Here is a 20452-nt window from a genome sequence, read left to right as displayed (position 1 = left end):
CTATCTGCTTTTCGAATGATAAAGAAATAGGTAAATCAGAACATGAGTAAGATAATGCACCCAGAGATAACCCCTGCCGCATATTAAGCACTCAGTAAGTGGTAGTTATTTTGATTGATTTTGGGGAAACTGCTCTGGTTATTCTCCCTGCGGTAAAAACTGGACTAAGCATGGTCTCTCACAGACGGCAACAAACAGGCCACCCCTGATCCGGGTGGTACCTTAGAGCTCAGAGCCCTTCCTTCTGGACATGAGAAGATGCAGCTTTGGGGGGGCTCGCGACCTATTCGAGCTCACACGGCTGCTATGTGGCACGGCTCAAAAGTGGACTTGGAGAAGTGCAACATTTAAATTCATAAATTTACAAATGTTAGGTTTAGTGATTTTTTTTCAACAAATACAATTATTTCTCATTAGTCTCCTGGACATTAGATTTCAGGACGCCACACGGTTATGTGGTTCTTTTCTCTCACATATATGCTTACGAGAAATGTGGTAATTTGAGACAGTGATTCTTACCTTTTGGTCAATGTACTTGTCTTCAATTGCAGACCGTTTGGAGTGATCACACGATGAGGACGAGGCCGACGGAAGGCTTCGTAAGAGGCAGCAAGTGTCCTGTTGCTGGCGATCGATGAACTGCTTCATAAAACTTTCCCTTTGCAAATGAAGGACACATACATCCAGCATTATTAATGAGATGGAACAATGAAGACATTGTGCAATGATGCGTTTGCTTGAGCTAAGATAAAGCAATGACAAAAGTTCATGGAAAACAAGGCATGCCATACCAAGAATGGTGTTTAGTTTAATTACTAAAAGAATTAATTTAGAGAAAGCTTTCTGAATCTTCAGTCATTCCTGTTTAAAAAAAAGCAATGTCCCTGAAATAACTTTTAAGCAATAATATTCAGTAATTGATGGTATTTTTTAATCCTACTGAGGTAATAAGATACTTTTTTTCTCCTTTAAAGAATTAATTCACCTCTCTGAACTTCCACTCATCATAAGAATCCTTGAGAGATAATCTTACATCGAAAGACTCAAAATAACTCAAAAGAACCTTACTTCACCTGATCTCTAACACACAGTAAGAATTCAAATAACATCTTTTCAAATAACCCCTAATCTTGAATCTAATTTATGGCTCTTTTATACTTCGTATTTTCAGGTTTGAAATTCTGTTTTTTTGAAAAAATCAGAAATGCAAATATATTTCTATTTGAATTTTAAATATTATGGCAGCACATCCAGTCTCAAACTTTTATAATCCCACCATAGAATTGTCTTTAAAACTAGTTACATAAAAAATGTCATATTTCATTTCATGCTGGCTCCATTTGTAATTATTGAGTTACATCTGAAAGAATTTCCCTTCGTTATCACAAATATCTTTTTTAAAGCATCTTCTAGGCAACTGCTTAACTGGAGGGCACAGTGGTAGAAAATCAAATTAGTGTGAGTGGAAAATGCCATAGTTCTTCTTTTAAAAAGTGGAAGACAAATTATATTCCAGTCAGACATGGCTTTCTAAACAGATGCTGTTACAGTAGTACAGAAGCCTGGGCAGTGGCAGCTTCTCTACTGACTTGAAAATAAAAGGGTGGCAGAGGCAATTTCACCCTTACATGGTTGAGGGTCCGAGGCTGCTGTCTACCTGCCATCTCTGCAACCTCGAGCACCTTTACCAGTTACCAGGGAAGTCAAATCCCTGGGGAGCATCTCAGGGAGAAGCAGTGGGAAGCAGCCTGCTTGCCGCGGCTGATCCAGTCGTCAAATGACTCTGCTCTGAATATATTGCTATATATACAGGGGTCAAGGGTTTCAAAAACAGAGGTAGAGAGAGTAGAACTATAGATAACTTAAAAATAGAAAAAAACCCACACCCACATGAGTTTGAAAGAAGGGCTGAAGCAGATGGAAGACGAATCTTTTACAGTGTATTTGAGATATACAAGCGAAGACATGCTTTCATACCTGATTTTAGGAACTGTAAAATCTGAAGGAAGCTTTGAGATTTTCACCATTTGTGGTCTGTTTGGAAACTTTTCAAAGATTCGAAGGCGCAAAGGGAGCTTTTCTTTGGTGTCTGCATTTGCTTCACTTTGCTTTAACTAAAGAAAAAAACAGAAGAAAAGAGGGGAATCTATAGACTGTTGGATTTTTTCAAAGACACAGTGAGTTGTTACATGAAGGCACAGTAGATGGCAGCAGAGACCCACTGAGGACACTTCCATCACCTGCCGTAGACTGCTCTCGCGCTCAAACCTTGAGCACCAGGAAAACAAAAATCAAAAACTAAGCGAAACAAAAAACTAAACCAGGAAAAAAATTAGAAGAAAAAAATGTATGTTATTTTACTCCTCAATATAAGCTCCTTTCATACCATACATTATTTTCTACTGTTGCTTATTTATTATCACTAACATATTTAAACAATAAAATTTGTTTTATAAATATATGTGCTAGAATTAGAAATCAAAAGAATAAAAAATAAACACAAATCCTAAGGGGTAATATTTGAAAAGAGGGAAAATGTCAAGAAAATTGGTCATTTGTTCCAGCAGATTAAAAAGAGAAGCTCAAATGGAAACAATACATTTGGTACATAAAGCAAGAGTTTTCTGTTTAGCTGTAAAGATGCTTGGGAATTATTACATTACGTGCCACAAAATGTCTCTGCGAGAAACAACAAGCAAGTGGTTCTATTTATTTATTTATTTCTATTTCTATAATATAGTTTTTATATTTCTACAAATTAGGTTTCAGAAAGTTGAGGCTTAATGAACATCACAAACTGGAACCAAGGCCGAGCTAAGGAGACATCATAAGGATGGATTTGGCTGGCAGGACTCTCACCTGAAAATGAGGTAGTGCACTTCCACACTTTCTCGCCACCCCTTCTCTCCCCTCCCAAGGCTGAACTCTCCTGCAGCCTTCCTTCCTTCTCTTGACCACTCCCTCCTCTCAGACCTCTCCACAGACCAGAGTCAACATCCCCACGTCCAGCCCGTCTCCTGTCCTGGCTCCCCAAACTGAATCTTTGAACACTGACCCTATTCGAAGAGTACATCTAACCCAGGTAGCAGTTTTGGTCAGGGGAGGGAAGCATGTTTCCAAAGGCATCAGCTTCCTATCTCCTGTGGGGACGCTTTTAATTTATAATTCCAATCTGTCTTGGGTTTGTGGAAAGATTCGCAAGAGAGGTTGAGAGAGGTTCCATAATAGGAAGAGAGATGGCAACTCTTTCCTCCCACCCCCATGGGGGCATCCAGACTGGTCAGAGAGAACATGGGCGCTGCACTGGGGGGAGCACCCCAACTTCAGTACAATATGTGGCTCAGTCGTCCAATAGCTTTATGAGCTCATAGTGAGATTACATGTCCTGATTTCTAGGTTGGAAAATGTGCCTCCTTTCTTGTTCTGCTACAAAAAGTGTTCTCACCCTTTGGTTTCATATAACAAAAATATTTTACCTTAGCCACCTGCACATCTTGTTGAATTTTGTGGCTTGTCTTCGGTTTTCTGTCTTAGGTGGTAATCTCATTTAGGGAAGGAGCCACCGTTGTTCATTGCCTCCCCCCTCCCTCCCTAAGTGGAACACTGAGCACAGCACGTTCTCAATAATTTGATGGTTATGATGAGGACAGTAATAAAGAATTAGCTCCCAAAGGCACAAAACAAAAAGTGCCAGCATTTCCATGAGATGCAGGCAATTAGAATAATGGTTCCACGTATGAACAAAGAGATTCATGAGGAAGAGATTTATTTTCCAAAAGTTTTTCTGCTGGTTATCGGCATGACCAGTAGAAAAATATTCGTCAGTGGTAAGTCGAGTAGGCAGAAAAAGAAAAAGCAGTTAATATGTTAAATCAGACCAGAGAGACAAGCAATTATATAAGGCCGAAGACAGGCAGGGGAGATAGAACAGAAATAAGGTGTTTAATTCATGCATTTGCTGACTCATTTTTTTATATATTGATGCAGTCATTTACAAAGCAAATCCCATAGGCCAAGTTCTGAGATAAGTTCTAGGCATATAAAAATAACTAAGACACAGTATTTGCCCTCACGGAGCCTGCATTATAATGGAAAGATGGTTACATAAACAGATAATGACAATAAAATACAATAGCTACTCTAGCTGAGATATAAACAAAGTGCTGGGAGCACAGGGTGAGGAGCAAAGAGAGAAATTAGAAAAAAAATGAAGGCGCGACTTCTACTTCCAGAGACTTCTTGGGCAGGAGAATGGCTCCACATGATTATGTTAGTCAACACTGGGGCCCTGGGTGTACCAGGACTGGTATGAATATTTTAGAGAATTAAATGTCTTCAAAGAGACACAAGGGCAACTGGTATATTCATCAGGACATGTCATCAAAACAAAAAACATGGAGCTCTTTTCTGAAAACCTCTCAGCTTGCGCGTTCTTGGATCCCCCTCAGTGCTTCCCTGGGCTCCCGCACTCCCTTCTATGGTCCCCCATCTGGTTTGGCTCCTTCGCATCTGCTCTCCATCCGCAGTCGTAGTAAACTTCTCACCTGGCTTAAACCCTTCAGTGGTGTTCCACAGCTCTCAAAACAAAACTCTCAATCTGTAGGCTCTCCTGCCCGATTTGGCCCCTCCTATCTGTCCAGCCTAATCTGGCCCTGTGCCTACACCATGTTTCAGTCATGTCATCTTCTTTCAGTTCCTCAAAAGTGTCTGGACCCTCTGCCTCAGAACTTTTGCAGGGCTGGTCCCTCTGTTAGGAGCTCCTCTCTTCTTCTCTCTCTCTTGTTCTTCACTAACTTCTACCTATTCTTGCAATTTCAGTTCCTCTAGCAATTCCTCACGGAAGCTTTCTCTGATTAACAAGGTCTCCTTCATACAAGCTCACAGCATATTGGGTTAAAACATAGGAAGCTGCTGTTAGTGTAGGTCAAAGCAGTCAAAAATCGGCAATTTCCTATGGTTCAATGTAATACACAATGTCTTAGGTTCCCAGGACTGCTGTAACCAATTACTACAAGACTGGCAGCTTAAAACAACAGAAATTTATTCTCTTAATGTTCTGGGGGCTAGAAGTCCTAAATCCAGGTATCAGCAGAGCCATGCTCTCTGGAGGCTCTTAGGGAAGAATCCTTCCTTGACTGTTGCCAGCTTCTTGGCAATCCTTGGTGTTCCTTAGCTTGTGGCTGCATCGCTCCAATATCTGCCTCTGTCACCCCAGGGCCTTCTTCCCTGTGTGTTTCTGTGTCTCTCTATCTGAATCTCCCTTTCTTTTCTCATACAAAGACACCACCCTAAACCAGTATGATCTTAACTGATTACATTTGCAAAAATCTAATTTCCAAATAACGTCCCATTCCAAGGTTCCAGGTGGATACGAATTTAAGCAAACACTATTGAAGCCTCTATATATAGCACTATTTGAAATTATAGCTTGTGACCACTTGAACACTGTATCTCTTTTCCCTGAGACTGTAAACTCCAAGAGGACAGGGATCATGTGAGGGTTTTCATTATTCCATATCCAGGGCCTGCCACAATATTTGACACAAAGTAAGCTAAACAAGTATTTGCTGAATAAATAATTATGCTGATCAGGAGGCAGAACTAAACTGTCCAGCAGATAACTGGGAAATAAGAGAAAGGATTTTAGGTATATTCTGAAGGGTGGAGAGATAAGCAGAAAATATCTATTTCCTGATTGAATAACTTGGTGTGGAACATAGGTGCCCCTAGATTCACGGACTAGAATAAAATTACTCTGCGGCATTTAACCTGAACTTACGCCTGCCACTGAAGAACTGATGAATGCCTAGAGAAAGTTTAGACATAAACTTTTGTAACATTTAGTCAAATATCCTAGAATATAATGTTTAACATATGTAGGTTACCAGTATTAAAAAACAATCACCTTGCCTATATGTTTTTTGGCTGAGGCATATTGGCCCTGAGCTACCATCTGTTGCCAATCTTCCTCTTCTTGCTTGAGGAAGATTTGCCCTGAGCTAATACCTGTGCCAATCTTCCTCTATTTTGTATGTGGGTCACCACCACAGCATGACCACTGATGAGCGGCATAGGTCTGCACCCAGGAACCGAACCCAGGCCACTGAAGCCAAGGGCACCGAACTTAACCACTAGGCCACGGGGCTGGCCCTGCCCATATGTTTTTTAAATGGAACTCATCTCATTCTAATTTGTATTCGAGTTATTTATACTTCCCAAAGCTATTAAGCTCCACAGGGGCAAGATCTCTTTCTTAAAGAATCTACTTTACTTTTATAGCACCTTCTAGAGAGTAGATATATAAGAACTGTTTGTGAATAAATGAATTAGAATTCACTGTAAAACTACAAAGGGCAAGTGAGAAGCTCTTTTTGATGACTCAGGAGGTTCTTCAGGATCCTGAAAACTCTATTCTCGCATATTGGGCATCCTTTCTTCATAGATGTGCAGAAGGGCCAGTTAAAACAGAGACAGATGAGAAGGTGCTCGAAACGGTAGATATACCAGATGTCACTGCTGAGGCCCTAGATAGAATCTTCTACAAGCAGGAAGGGGCCTCTTTCTGAGCAGCAGCTGCCAAGTGCTGTTTTCTGTTATTCACGGGTAAGCAGCATCCACTAAAGATAAACACGCACACATCCAGTGGCTTGGCAAATCCTCTCCTAGGCACACCTACCAGAAATGTGTGCACACAAACAGCACAGACACATCCTCACAAGCCCACAGCAGCACTATTTGTAAGAGTCCCGAACTGTAAACTCTTCACGTGCCCATCAGCAGTTGAATAGAAGAGTACACTGTGGTATATTTAGACATCTGAACCAGTAAATACATCCAAGCACACGATTAAGGGTGAATTTCACAACACAATGTCGAGTGAAGGAAGCCAGACAAAGCAAAAGGGTATGTACTGAACGACTCCATTTACATAAAGTTAAAAAACAGGCCACACAAATCTATGCACTTAGTCTCAGGACAGTGGTCATCCCGGGGTGGGAGTGAAGCATAATGACAAGAAGGGTGTATGGGTGTGGGACTTGGAAGGTAAAGTCAATATTTCTTGATCTGGGTGCTAGCCATGTTTAGTTTGTAAAAATTCAGCAAAATGCCTCTTTCTGTATGTATATTATGAGCCGCATATACGATAGTGGTCCCATAAGATTAGTACCATAGAGCCTAGGTGTGCAGTAAGCTGTACCATCTAGATGTGTGTAAGTTCTCTCTATAATGTTCACACAATGATGAAACGTATCAGAACGTATCCCTGTCATGAGTGACACATAACTGTAGTTCAGTAAAAATTTTAAAAAGGGAAGATGATGCAGAAAAGCAAAATCATTTAATTCTTACATCTCCACTCCATAACCTTGACCGTTTCTCCCTCCCCAATCCATGATCATGACTAAGATACAAAAAGAGAAAAAAAGAAGAAAAAGAAAGATGAGATGAGAGAGTGAGTGTGGAGGGGGTCCGAGGGGGGAGAAGGATGAGGCAACCAGAGTCAAGAACAGTATTTCATGGTACTTTGAAGCCACTAAAAAGTTTCCTTAATATGTGATGAAATGGTATTCTCCCTTTTATCCAAATTCTTTCCCCTTCTTGCACGTAAGTATAGATTTTCCAAGGTTAAATATACTTGGATGCAAATGAGTGAATAATATGGATTACAAGAACTGGATAATAATTTAAGGTCATTATACCATACCACAAAAGCAGACCTTCTAACATATAGCAATTGTGATTGTAAATGTCTGCTTAAAAAATTATTTCAAAGATCATGATTCTTGAATGGAAAGAACATAGTGCAGAGAACCCCAAGATTATATTCTTTATATTGAAAAACCTAATGCAAAGAACAGTACAAAGGAAGGAGTTTATAATGGCTTCAACTGAGCATGAAGTCTGGCTGTAACAGACAGATCAGATGATAGCTTTGTAAAAGACTCATACGGTTAAAAAAAAATTTGCAAAAAAGAAATTAGAATCAAAGAAAAAAATTTCAAACCTTGAGCTTTAAAAAATATAACTAATCTAAGCTCAGTGCTATTCTATGGCTCAGCATCTGTCTTGCTCAGATATCATTACACACTGGGCGGCTGAAAGCCTTTTGCTTTCGTTGTGCTTCTCAAGAGAGTTGGGTGTAATTGCTCTGCATGACACATACCCTGTTCTGCCTCATCGCTTAAATCTTCCATATTTCAGCCTGTGCTTTCTTCTGTTAAAATATTCAAACATTATCCAGTTTCAGTGCCTTTCTGAATGCTGCAACGAATAACTGAATTGAAGGATTATATTAAATAAAAATTTTTGTAATTTTTGGTGTGATTTTCTAAAAGAAAACAATTTAAAAAGCATTCAGACTTTGGAAAGAGCCTCATTTTAAAATCTAGCCCATGCTAGTTCAAAAAATGTGCATAGATCTGTGGGTTAATATAACTGAAGAGTATTTTTTGACTGCTCAATATATGAAAAACGACCCTATTATGTTCAATCTGGAGAAGGGGGTTCGGTTCCTCTTTGTTACCCTAGTAAATTAAGGCTGGATTCTGCTTGCATCTTTACCTGATGGCTTTTGCCAGTTTTTCTGGATCTATACATGACACGCTCATTCAGAATTGAGAATCTTCCTAAAGAATAAACCACTATTTTTTAAGGAAGTTTCTCTGATATTTTGCATCTGTGATTTTACCACCTGAATTTCTCGGCTTCTGGGTAAACAGATGGGATGTATGGAGTAATGATCAAACATGTTGGTTTTTATTACTATCCTTGTGCTACTATAAAACCTTGGTATACAAATATAAAGAATATCCCTCACCAGCTTGTTGAGTTCAATAAAGAGTTTCTTACAGGAGAGGACCTTCTTTTTTGCCCTGGGCAAAGGTCCTTCAGCCACGTGATTGCATAGAAGACAGCAATACTATACACTAAAAATGTTTCCTTTAAAAAGTGCTTAAGTCACTGATTTTTCCCCCTTCTACAAAAATCTTTACTAAATCCAGTACTTTCAAGGTCAAATTGGGGTTTTATGGCTGTAAATTGAAGGGTTCATTTCTTGGTTTGCGTATGAGCCATAAAAGCTACATTTTAACATGACAACTGGCACCCCAAACTGTTCAAAGTAATTTCATAACATTAGCTGATTGATGGCATGTGGTGTTTCCTCTTCTACATCTCTCAACAGATTCAGAGCTGTTACTCATTCGTCCTCTTGGCATGCCCCTGAAGAGAATGGGGAGAGGCGAGTGTTCTTGGAGGGGCAGGTACACTGGCGAATTAAGTGGCTCTTCCGCGCTTCCAGATTTGGGAGCCCAGCGGAGCACTTATGAAGGGCTGTTACATTTATACCATCTTATGACATCCCTTAGATGTACAAGACACGTTCACTTTCATGCTCTTGTTACAACACTGAACCTAAGATCTTACAGGCTTTAAATGTCCTTCAGAAGGTTACTTTGTGCAGCAATATAAATAATATTTGCAACAAAGCTAGGCTAGAAGAAAATGCTAACAAGTTAGTAAGAGGAAAAAAAACTTTTCAAAAACTAGAACACCGAATTATTTTGAATGCATAAGTTTTCCTTATATTGTTGTCCCTTAAAATCCCATTAATGGAATTAATGATTTCTTAGAGACAGTAGTAATAAATACAATTTGCTTTTATATGTTTTTTTCTTCCAGCTCCCAAATACCCCTATTTCACCTTACCTCTTCTGTTGTTACTCAACCTAGTCACAGTTGTTTCCATTAGGGAATTTACTGAGTCATAGAAACATGTTCATTATGATAAAAAATGCAGGTTTTTTCTCCTCTTCAGATGAGATTATATTAAAATTTTATGTAAACTAGATTGCTGGTTCTTGTTATGAGATGAATATTCAGTAAGTAACAGGAAAAAAGTCCATACCAAAGGAAATTCAAAATATATATATATATTACACTCACATAATTGTCCTCTATGATTTGATTTAGAAAACACAGGACATAGCATAGTCTAAGTAAAAATGGTAAAAAAGCAAGATGTGGATTTACTTTTTTTTTCAGTTTTATAATCCCTAACCACTTTGGATTTCAATGTTCTCAAATGAAAAATGAGGCTCTTCACTCTTATATAAATGCCACATATATAAGTGAGATAGCATATCGCCTGTAATTTGAGTTACTCCAGGGAAGTGTGCTATAAAAACCAAAGCTACCGCTATGCCACAGTAACTGCTAGCTCTACATGAAATGATCTTATTTCAGTGAACGGGGACAACTGAAGAGGATGGCATGTATCTGCTGTCCATCCCCTCTCCTCCATCTGCTGTGGGACCACCTCAATCTCTACCACTCTCTCCAGTTTCTTTCCTTTTGCTCTGTTGATTGATTGATTTTTCTCAACTCTTGATTGAAAAAACGAAAATGAAGATAGAGAGAGGCCAACATCTCCTGATCCTGTGTGCTCTATACCCCTTCCCTTTCCAAACTTGCTTCTTGAAAGAGTTACCTGTGCTCACCATCGACACTCCTTATATCTATGCTAACTTCCCGTTCATCTTCCACCCTCTCCGGTCTCAGGTCTCTCTCCATCTCCTCAGTGGGTTGGCCCTTGCCAGAGTGGTCAACATTTCCCATGTTGCTGAATCCAACGGTCACTTGGTCATCCATGTTTTACCTCACTGTCACTCCTTAAACCCTCCTAACTGGGTTTCCATTTTAGTCTTGTCCCTTTAAATCTATCTTTCAGAACATCTAAAAGAGAAACATCATCATGTTCCTGGTCCTTAAAGTAATTCAAGGACTGTAAATGGTGCATAGAAGAAACTCTAATCTTCTTAGCATGGCATAAAGAATCTTCTGATGCCTCATCCTTTATACCCTAACAATATTGGTTTGTGCATCCCTCCCACAGAGTCTTAATTCACGTTTGTGCCTTTGAATATAGCATTCCCCTGACTGCAATACACTTTCCTTCTACACCTGGTTAACTTTTATACATCCTTCAAAAATTATCTCCTCTAGAAAGATTTCTCAGAACAACAATTGGTAGTTGAAGTAGTACACATATGTGCTAAATAGTATGCTGAACACTTTGCATTGCTAACATTATTTGATCCTCACATAGCCCCATGATATAGGTACTATAATTAGCTCCACATTCTAGCATGCTACAGATGAGGAAACTGAGGTGGAAGGGCTTGCATCAGCTGCCTGAGGTCATGCAGCTAGAAGCGACAGCACTGGGATTGGAACACAATCTTTCTGAGTCCAAAGCTTGAGCTTCTAAACACTGTTCCATACTGCCTCATCGAAACAACGTTTTCAAGCCATAGATGCATTTTTACTTCTGCAATTTTGTACCCACTATTTCTTTTATATAGAACCCTTTCTCCCACTTTCCTAACAAAATTCAGTTCATCATTTTTAGACACATCTTCCCACCCTGCCTTCAACCTGAGTTAGGCACGTCTTCCCCTAGCATCCCCCTAGTGCTCAGGGCTTTGCACTCTAACTTCCTAATCAGGTGTACATTCCCCTATTAAGATAACGGACTTCTAAATGAGGGCAGGACTCTTGGCAGCCCTATAGCCTCACACTGTACATTTATACACTGAAGACGATGACAACACAACGTCGTGATGAGATGGAGAACAAAAAGGCAAGATAGAGCATGTCCCATAAACAGGCTGAAGTGGCCCATTCGTGATACTTCTCATCACTCTGCTATCCTTTTCTTAGGCTCTTTACAATGTAGAACCAGCCATATTAACCAGCACAAACAATTCTTCCAATTTCGTATGAGTTATATTACCGATAAAGATGAAGAGGAAAAATGACAAGCCACATCAGATTTTCTGTTAGAAACAAAATCACAAAAAGCATCTGGCTCGTAATGAAGTGTATGCTCCCAACATTTTAAGACCAAAAAAAGCATAATTAACTATAAATTCTATATAAGATGTTCATGGTATAAAGCCTCACAGATGTATGAGTCTTTGAACAAGGCAACACAATAGCCAATTCATATGTTCATACATTGCGTTATTAGAGCTTATCAAAGAAAATTCTTATCCCATTTAAAAGAACACTTTATTTTGAAATAATTTTAAAATTACATAAGAGTTGCAAAGACAGTGCAGAGAGTTCCTGTATACCCTTGACCCAGCTTTTTCTTATGTTAGCATCTTACATAATCATAGAACATTTATCAAAACTAAGAGATTAACCTTGGTCAAATACTTTTAACTAAAGTGCAGAACTTATTTGGAATTCCCCGGTTTTTGCATGAATGCCTTTTTTCTGTTTCAGGATCCCATCCAGGACACCAAATTATATTTCATCGTCATGTCTTCTTAGGCTCCTCTTGGCTGTGACGGTTTCTCCAACTTTCTTTGTTTTAATGACCTTGACAGTTTCGAGGAGCACTGGGCAGACGGTTTGTAGAGTGTCCCTCAATCTGAGGTTGTCTGATGTATTCTCCTGATTAGACTGAGGTTATGGACTTTTGGGAAGAACACCAAGGAGATAATATGCTTGTCTCACCACATCAGGGGCTACCCGATAGCAGTATGCCTTAATCTCGGTGATGTTAATCGTAATCGTTTGGGTAAGGTGTGTCTGCTAAGTTTCTTCACTATAAAGTTACGATGTTTCCCTTTCCTTAAACAATGAGTTAGAAGCAAGTCACTAACTCCAGCTGAGACTCAAGGAGAGAAGAATTAAGCTTTATCTCCCAGGAGGAAGGAGTAGGAAAGAATTTGTAGACACATGTTAAAACCATGACAATAACTAAAAGAAGATTTTGGGGGGAGATATTCTGAGGCCATGCAAATATCCTATTTCTCCTGAAAGTTCCACACGCTATTTTAGCATTCCTCAGTAGGTCTTGCCCGCAGCAACTGCAACTGCGGTGTTCTAACAGTGATTTTCTATTTCCCTCATTTATTAGTCCTTACATCTATTTTTCTACATTTATTATTTGGGATTATTCTGTGAGGAAGAGTTGTCCTTTCTCCTTGATTTTTTTATTCAACCATTTATTTACATACAACTATGATTTTTTGAGTATTTATTTTATTCTTTGGGTTATAATCTAACACTATTGTTATTTATTTTATTGCTTAAATTGTTCCTGCTTTACCCATCGGGACTCTTTCAGTTGACTCCTCTGCTTTGTCAATATACCTTTGTCCTATTTTTTTTTTTTAAAGCTCTTCCTTACTTTCTGGCTCCACAAAATATTTAAATCTCATCTTGTCTTTTCCCTGATAAAGCTCTAGAATCAGCCACTTCTTCAAAGAGCCTTGATTTGTTTTATTGGAGAATGGTGTTTAGAAACGACAATCTTAGCACTGGGTTTGCTTATTGTAACTGGAATATCACTGCTTCTAGGCTTGCTCAGAGGAAAGAGCTAGGACATACACGTATCTCTATAACCCACGTACACACACAGATGTATGTTTAGTACCTATCTACATATGCATGTATCTTATGTAACAGCTCAACCATATATAGCACGTGGATATACTATATATCTGTCTATGTACATATCTACGTCTGTATATCTATTCATGTATCTATGTGTCTATCTATCTTTTACCTTAAAATCAACTGAATTCATACTGACATTTCTACTCCAATCTACAGCCATAGGGTTCAAAATAAATATCACCCTTTAAACTGGAGGTATGGAAGACACATATTTTGTACTGGAGTCTCCACACTGGGGTCTTGAACCCCAGTCATGCTCTGTCCCCTTAAGTAATTCCTTTTAGGCAACAACCATGCATTTTCCAAGTGTCATTCCTGAGTATGCTTGTGGTAGACTGCAGAGTTGTTCAATGAGGCATGCTTTGATAAAAAGGGCTTATTAGATGCATTATGAAAATTTACGTTAATCAACATATTTTATGCAAAACAACATGGAAATAGGGATAACATCAAACAAAATAACATGGGTATATATTTCTCATTTCCTAGAAATAATCTAAGTCATTCTTTTGTTAATAGGGTAAAAAATATTCAATAATCAGACAGCTGTGGGTAAGAATGCCAGACACGCCCCATCTCCCACTGTGCCTACCACTGAGCAAGCACACTGAGTAGAATATAAAGAAAGGCTGACAATGAAATCGTCAACCCCCAATTACAGGGAAGCAGAACAATGAATAAAGAAAAAAGGATTGGTCGCTGTTCTTAGATATATTCCAAGACTTTCTGGCCACATTTGGTTATTAAAAATCAGTCTAGTGCAATCCAGTTTCATATCTGATTCAAACCTCCTCCTAACCCCGACCCCTCTGAGCTACAAGTGTGACTTCTGGTCTAGAACCAAGGAGGGGACATGGTCTCTTCTTTCATTGCTCCACATCTTCTTTTGGGTCTAACTCTTCCAAAGTGGGGGCCAGGGTGAAAAGACAATGACTCCCACTGCTGAGAAAGCTGCTCTTGATTGGTGAAAGCGGGTCTGGCATTCTGATTCCTAGGCTGTGTCTCATGCTGATCATTGACATCCCCAAATTCTGAGCCTCTGTGGTGGCTTGAACCTTGATCTGAACAGTTCTCAGTCTTAGCCCCTTCATCTCTTTAAACTGATCTTATTGCTGTTCATGTCTTCACGTGACATAATTTATTATTAAAAAAAAAAAAGCCTAACAATGAAGCAATTTCAGAAACAGCAGATCAAATGCTATATAAGATGATCTTTTGAGACTTAAATTACGGAAAATTATGGGTAATAATAGGCAAATTGACAACAAAAGAGTCATCTCTGACCAAAAGATTGAGAGAGTGGCTTCAAGTGGAGCTGGGTAACATCAAAGGCTGAGTAAAATGCCAAGTTTCCCGACTCTCAGCCACTAATGATTTATAGCTTCATCAGGATATTGATCCTCTGGCTCCTGGGCAGCTGAGTGTTCCGTGGAGCAGCAGGAATCCGAGACATCTGATGCCTCCAGCTGCATGTCATTCCCAGCTGTTGACCCCAGTGTGTTGTACAGACATCATTCTCTATGCATACCACGATGGAAAAAGGCAGGGTAGCAGTGTAGTAAATGGTGCTAACATATCTAAAAAAATTAAGAATCACTCAATAACTAGGAGTCTGTCTGAAAACTTTAAGGGTGAGGAGTCTGAGAGGAAAGGGTTGACAATTCATCTTCACTTCCTTAGCTGTCATTTACTCCTCATCATCTGTAACCCACCTTCTACACCATCAAAGTCCCGGAGCATGCTTTCATCATTGTCACTAACCATCTCCTTACGGCTAAAATGATGACCACGTTTTTACTAAAAAAAAAAGTTTAAATTGTGGTCAAAAACACATAACATAAAATTTACCATCTTAATCATTTTTAAGGCTTCAGTAGTGTTAGGCACATTCACATTGTTGTGCAAAAGATGCCTAGAACGTTTTTTCATATTGCAAAACTAAAACTCTGCAGCCATTGAACCACTCCTCTTTGCCCCTTCCCCCAAGCCTCTGGAGACCACCATTCTGCTTTCTGCTTCTATGAATCTGACTACTTTAGATACGTCATATAAGTGGAATCATATGTATTTATCTTTTTGTCAGTGGCTTATTTCGGTTAGCATAGTGTCCTCAAGGTTCATCCATGTTATGGTAAGCCAGAAAATCCTTCTTTTTTAAGGCTGAATAATATTCCACTGTATGTATACACTACATTTTCTTTATCCATTCATCTGTTAATGGACATCTGGGTTGCTTCCACCTTTTGGCTATTATGAATAATGCTGCAATGAGCATGGGTTTACAAATATCTCTTAGAGATCCTACTTTCAATTCTTTTGGAGATAGACCCAGAAGTGATATTGCTGGATCATACCTATTTTTAATTTTTTGAGGAAGCTCATACGGTTTTCCACAGCAGCTGCACCATTTTACATTCTCAGCAACAGTGTACAAGGGTTCTAATTTTTCCATATTCTCTCCAATACTTTTTGTTTTCTGGTTCTTTTTTGATAATGGCCATTAGGATGCTAATAGGTGTGAAGTGGTGTCTCATTTTGGTTTTGATGTGTAGTTCTCTAACGATTAGTGATACTGAACATCTTTTCATCTGCTTGTTGGCCATTCTTACGTCTTCTTTGAAGAAATGTCTATTTAAGTCCTCTGCCATTTTCATTGTTGTTGTTGTTCAGTTGTAGTACTTCTTTATATATTCTGGATATTAACTCATCATCGGATGCATGATTTGCAAATATTTTCTACCATTCCATAGATTGCCCTTTCACTCTCTTGATTGTTTCCTTTGACGTACAAAAGTTTTTAAGTGTGATGTTGTCCCATTTATTTATCTTTGCTTTTGTTGCATGTACTTTTGGTGTTATATTCAAGAAATCATTGCCAATTCCAATTTCATGAAGCTTTTTCATAATGTTTTCTTCCAGGAGTTTTATAGTTGTAGGTCTTACCTAAGGTCTTTAATCCACTTTGAGTTAATTGTTGTGTGTGTAAGGTAAGCTTCCAACTTCATTCTTTTGTATGTGGACATCTAGTTTCCCCAATATCATTTGTTAAAGAGACAGAACCTTTCCCATCGTGTGGTTTTGATACCCTTGTCAAAGATCATTTGACCATATACGTGAGGGTTTATTTCTGGGCTCTCTTTCTGTTCCATTGATCTATACATCTGTCTTCATGTCAGTACCATGCCATTTTGATTACTGCAGCTTTGTAATATGTTTTGAGATTAGGAAGTGTGAGACCGCCAACTTAGTTTATCTTTTTCAGAACTTTTTTTGGCTATTTTTGATCCCTTGAAATTCTATACGAATTTTAGGATAGTTTTTTTTTTTCTATTTCTGCAAAAAATACATTGAGATTTTGATAGAGATTGCATTGATCTGTAGATAGCTTTGGGTAGTATCGACATTTTAACAATATTAGGTCTTCCAACCCATGAACACAGGATGTCTTTTCATTTATCCGTGTTTTCTGTAACTTCCTTCAGCAATATTTTGAAGTTTCCAGTGTAGAAATCTTCCATCTCCTTGGTTAAGTTTATTCCTAGGCATTTTACTCTTTCCCATGCTACTATAAGTAGGATTGTTTTCTATGGTGACCATTTTGGACCTCTCTGAAGTCTCTGAGATTGTTGACCACAGCCTCCTTCTTGAAACACTTTTCCCTTTTGGATTTGATGACAAACACATTCTGGACTTTCCTCCTGCCTCTTGGGCTGTGACTTATTCACATTTCAGGCTCTTCCTCATTGGTTCATATGATTCGTTTGTTGTTCCTCAGGGAACCACTCTTCCCTTGGTAAACTCATGATTTTTAAAGGTTTAAATTGCCATCTGCATGCTGAATCTTGCTCTTCTTCAGTATTTATTTCAGCCCAGCTATTTCACCTAAGCTTTAAATCTTAACTATCACCATAAACATTGCCTCATAGATATTTCCCAGGCATCTTATGGAAAATAAGACCAACCTCCATACCCCAAGAGAAAACAAACAAACAAAAAAATCGATTTCTTCCTTCTCCTGCATTCTCTGTCTCGGCACACCTAGAGCAATCTAGAAACCTGCGTAATGTCATTGTCTCCTGCCTTTGCTTGTCTCCTACAGCCTATTCATCACCAAATCCTATCCTCTGTATTCCCTCCTCCGTATTTCACCACTCCTTTACCTCCCCTCATCTCCATTTCCTTTAGTTGGGGCTCTGATGACTGTCGGCCTCAGAAATTCGTCCTCCTATCTTCAGTGTAGGTGCCTTTCAGTTCATTCTCTGCACTGAAGCCAGAATGCAGGGGACACTGTCACTCTTTGGCTTAAATGACCTCAGGACAATATCTAAATGCTCAGCTGCTCACAGCATTTCATCTGCTAGTCTCTGTTTATTTTTCCAGGTCACCATTTTCTCTCTTGCTCTACACTTGAGACGCAGTGAACTATTAGCCTCCCCAAACCATTTCCTTTTTGTTGCCTAAAGAAAAAGCTTGTTGTTCTCTTGGTCTTGAGTACCTTTCCTCAGGCCACCTTCTTCCAATCCCCTTCACCTGGATAGACATTACTCAACCCTCAGGATTCAGTCTCTATCATACTTGTGAGAAAACATCTCTGATTTCATCACCTAAGTAGGTGCGTCTCCTATGTGCTCCCCAAACCTCTTGTAGTATCTGTTTATTTGTCACTCTCTCCCACCAGCTCACATGCTATTTGAAGGTGGGAACAAAGTGTTGGCCATCATTATGTTCCTTGCTCCTAACACAATATCAGAAGCACAGTAGATGAGTACCCAGACCCGAGGAGTAGGGAATGGGTAGATCTGGCCTCTGGGTAGTAACTTCCCAACTACAAAAGGTATAGCTCAGATGACCTCAGCCTGATGACACTACATGTGTGAATCACGCAACCCTCCTCCCAAACCCCCTACACTGATTCCTGGCTCACTATGCTATATTCTGGTTATAATTTGACCTCCAGTCTATACTCCCACAGAGAGAGAATATGTGATCCACAAATGTAAGCATCTCATCCAATCCACTGTCCAGACATGCGTCCCCTAATGAATGAATGAGCTGGTTCTTTGAGCAGGCAGCATGGCACCTTTTGGTGAGGACACTGAATTACAGTCAGAGAACTCATGTTGTCCCAACTTAGGTCCTTACAAATTGTATGAACTTGGGCAAGAAATTTACTCCCCTGAATGTTAGTTTCTGTGTCCTTAATATTCAGGATTGAATGCAATGATTTAATATGAGGTGCCTTGTACAAGGTAGTTTTCATAGGTAGTATTTATTACTGTGGCAGTTGCATTATTCTTTTATGTTACGTTAGTCTGAATTCACTCATGAGAGATGGACGAAATCCTGAGAAGACTGCAGGCTTGACTCAGATCAAGAGATGGCAACCACCACTGTCTCCTTGCTACTGCCCTAGAGCTGGAATGACTCCGATATAAGAAACAAGACAGAGATGAAAATAAAAGCTCTCAGATAAAGCTAAGGAGAAACAATAACCTGGAGCTCATATTTTAAAAAGGAATACAAGATTTTTGCTATTTTTGTTAAAAAAAATCACTGTCAATAAGAGAGAGAGGCTTCTTCACATGTCCACCCTCCACTGTGCAGTGGGCGCCATCAAAGACTGAACATCATCAAATTTGAACCAGGATTCAAATGAGACTTGATACAGAGCTGAGGAAACAGTTTTAATTTCAGAACTTTGAATTTAATCTAAACAGACCATCTATACTTCCCTTTTCAGTGATTCTTTCCCTGAGGCTACTCTGTGGGTTTTTCTTTCCTCAGAGTTTAATGAATTTTATATTGCTTAAAAGAAAACCCTTTATATCTGCCTTGCACTCAATTTGCAGAAATCATTAAAGCTGCAAGAATTCTCTTCATTTTCAAAGTTTGCAAAAGTCTACCTACATTCTACACTGTTCTCACTACACCATCAAGCATCAAGGTCATTGTCTCCCACTACTATTCAGAGGATAGCATTAGGACAAGGGGTTTTTTTAGCCTTTATACGAACTGATTTGGCTTCTCGGCAGTCAAATTATACATTCACAGGCAATCTCATCTCTAGTCAATTTTCTGATCTTACCCAGAAAACCACTGTATATCTATATCTATATCTATCTATACCTACATCTATACTTATCTGTCTCCAGGTCCTGTATTGGTTTTGGAGATGCTGAAAAGAGAAGCATGGTCTCTATTTAATTAGATATGGGGTCACATAAATTATGGGAGCTGTGAAATGGTTGCTCCTGCTATACTGCTGCTAGGAATCAACTGTGTCTTATATACAACACATGGGGAAAGCAATAGATAAATTTTATATGATGTATAATTGGCATGATTTCTTAGGACATGATTTATTTTGAAGAATGACAAAGGAAAAGCTACAGTGGTGGCAATCAAGGCACAACACTGGTAACATCATGGAGAGGGTGTGGTGGGATGTGCACTTACATCAGAACATCTCAAAGTTCACCCCTAAGGAGCCCTTTTATGATTCCCCTCTGAATCCTACCTTTTAAAAAAACTTTTTTCTCTATCAAAATGCCTTCATTAAGCAATCAATAATTCACCGTTTTTCCTTGAAGGAAGGCAGGTATGAAGAGACTTCAGAGCGTTAGCATTAGGGGCGCACGCTGCCACCAAGAACTTTCAGATTTCCAGTCAACAGTGTGAAAGCTGGCACTTTAGTTGGCATGTCTGGTCTTCCAGTGGGTGAATGCACAATTCCCGTTAGCCTTCCAGACGTCTTAAAGAGGCCACTGGCTCCACGGTTTCTCTCGAAGAGCCCTAGAAGTCAGCAGTGCCTGGTTGGAAACTACTGTCTCAAAGGGCAAGGAGGTGACTTCAGAAAATAATGGGAAAAAGATATGTAGCACTTTTCTCCCTAAGAAGAACACGAGTCCACGATTCCACCAACACTTGATCATGTAGACCGTACTTGCTCCCAGGGAGTTTCTCTGAAAGACTCTGATGT

General features: G+C 39.2%; 1 protein-coding gene across 1 annotated transcript in view; it reads right to left on the bottom strand.

The window, feature by feature from the left end:
- NALCN (sodium leak channel, non-selective) overlaps window positions 1-20452 on the bottom strand; it is a 302683-nt gene that overhangs the window by 85110 nt on the left and 197121 nt on the right. Inside the window, 2 exon segments of the mRNA XM_046664759.1 lie at window positions 520-658; window positions 1978-2114. Coding sequence (XP_046520715.1) covers window positions 520-658; window positions 1978-2114 — 276 coding nt within the window.

Source organism: Equus quagga, chromosome 6 (genome assembly GCF_021613505.1).
Source record: "Equus quagga isolate Etosha38 chromosome 6, UCLA_HA_Equagga_1.0, whole genome shotgun sequence".
In the NCBI taxonomy this organism is placed as follows: Eukaryota; Metazoa; Chordata; class Mammalia; order Perissodactyla; family Equidae; genus Equus; species Equus quagga.
This window is presented reverse-complemented; position numbering and strand designations above follow the sequence as displayed.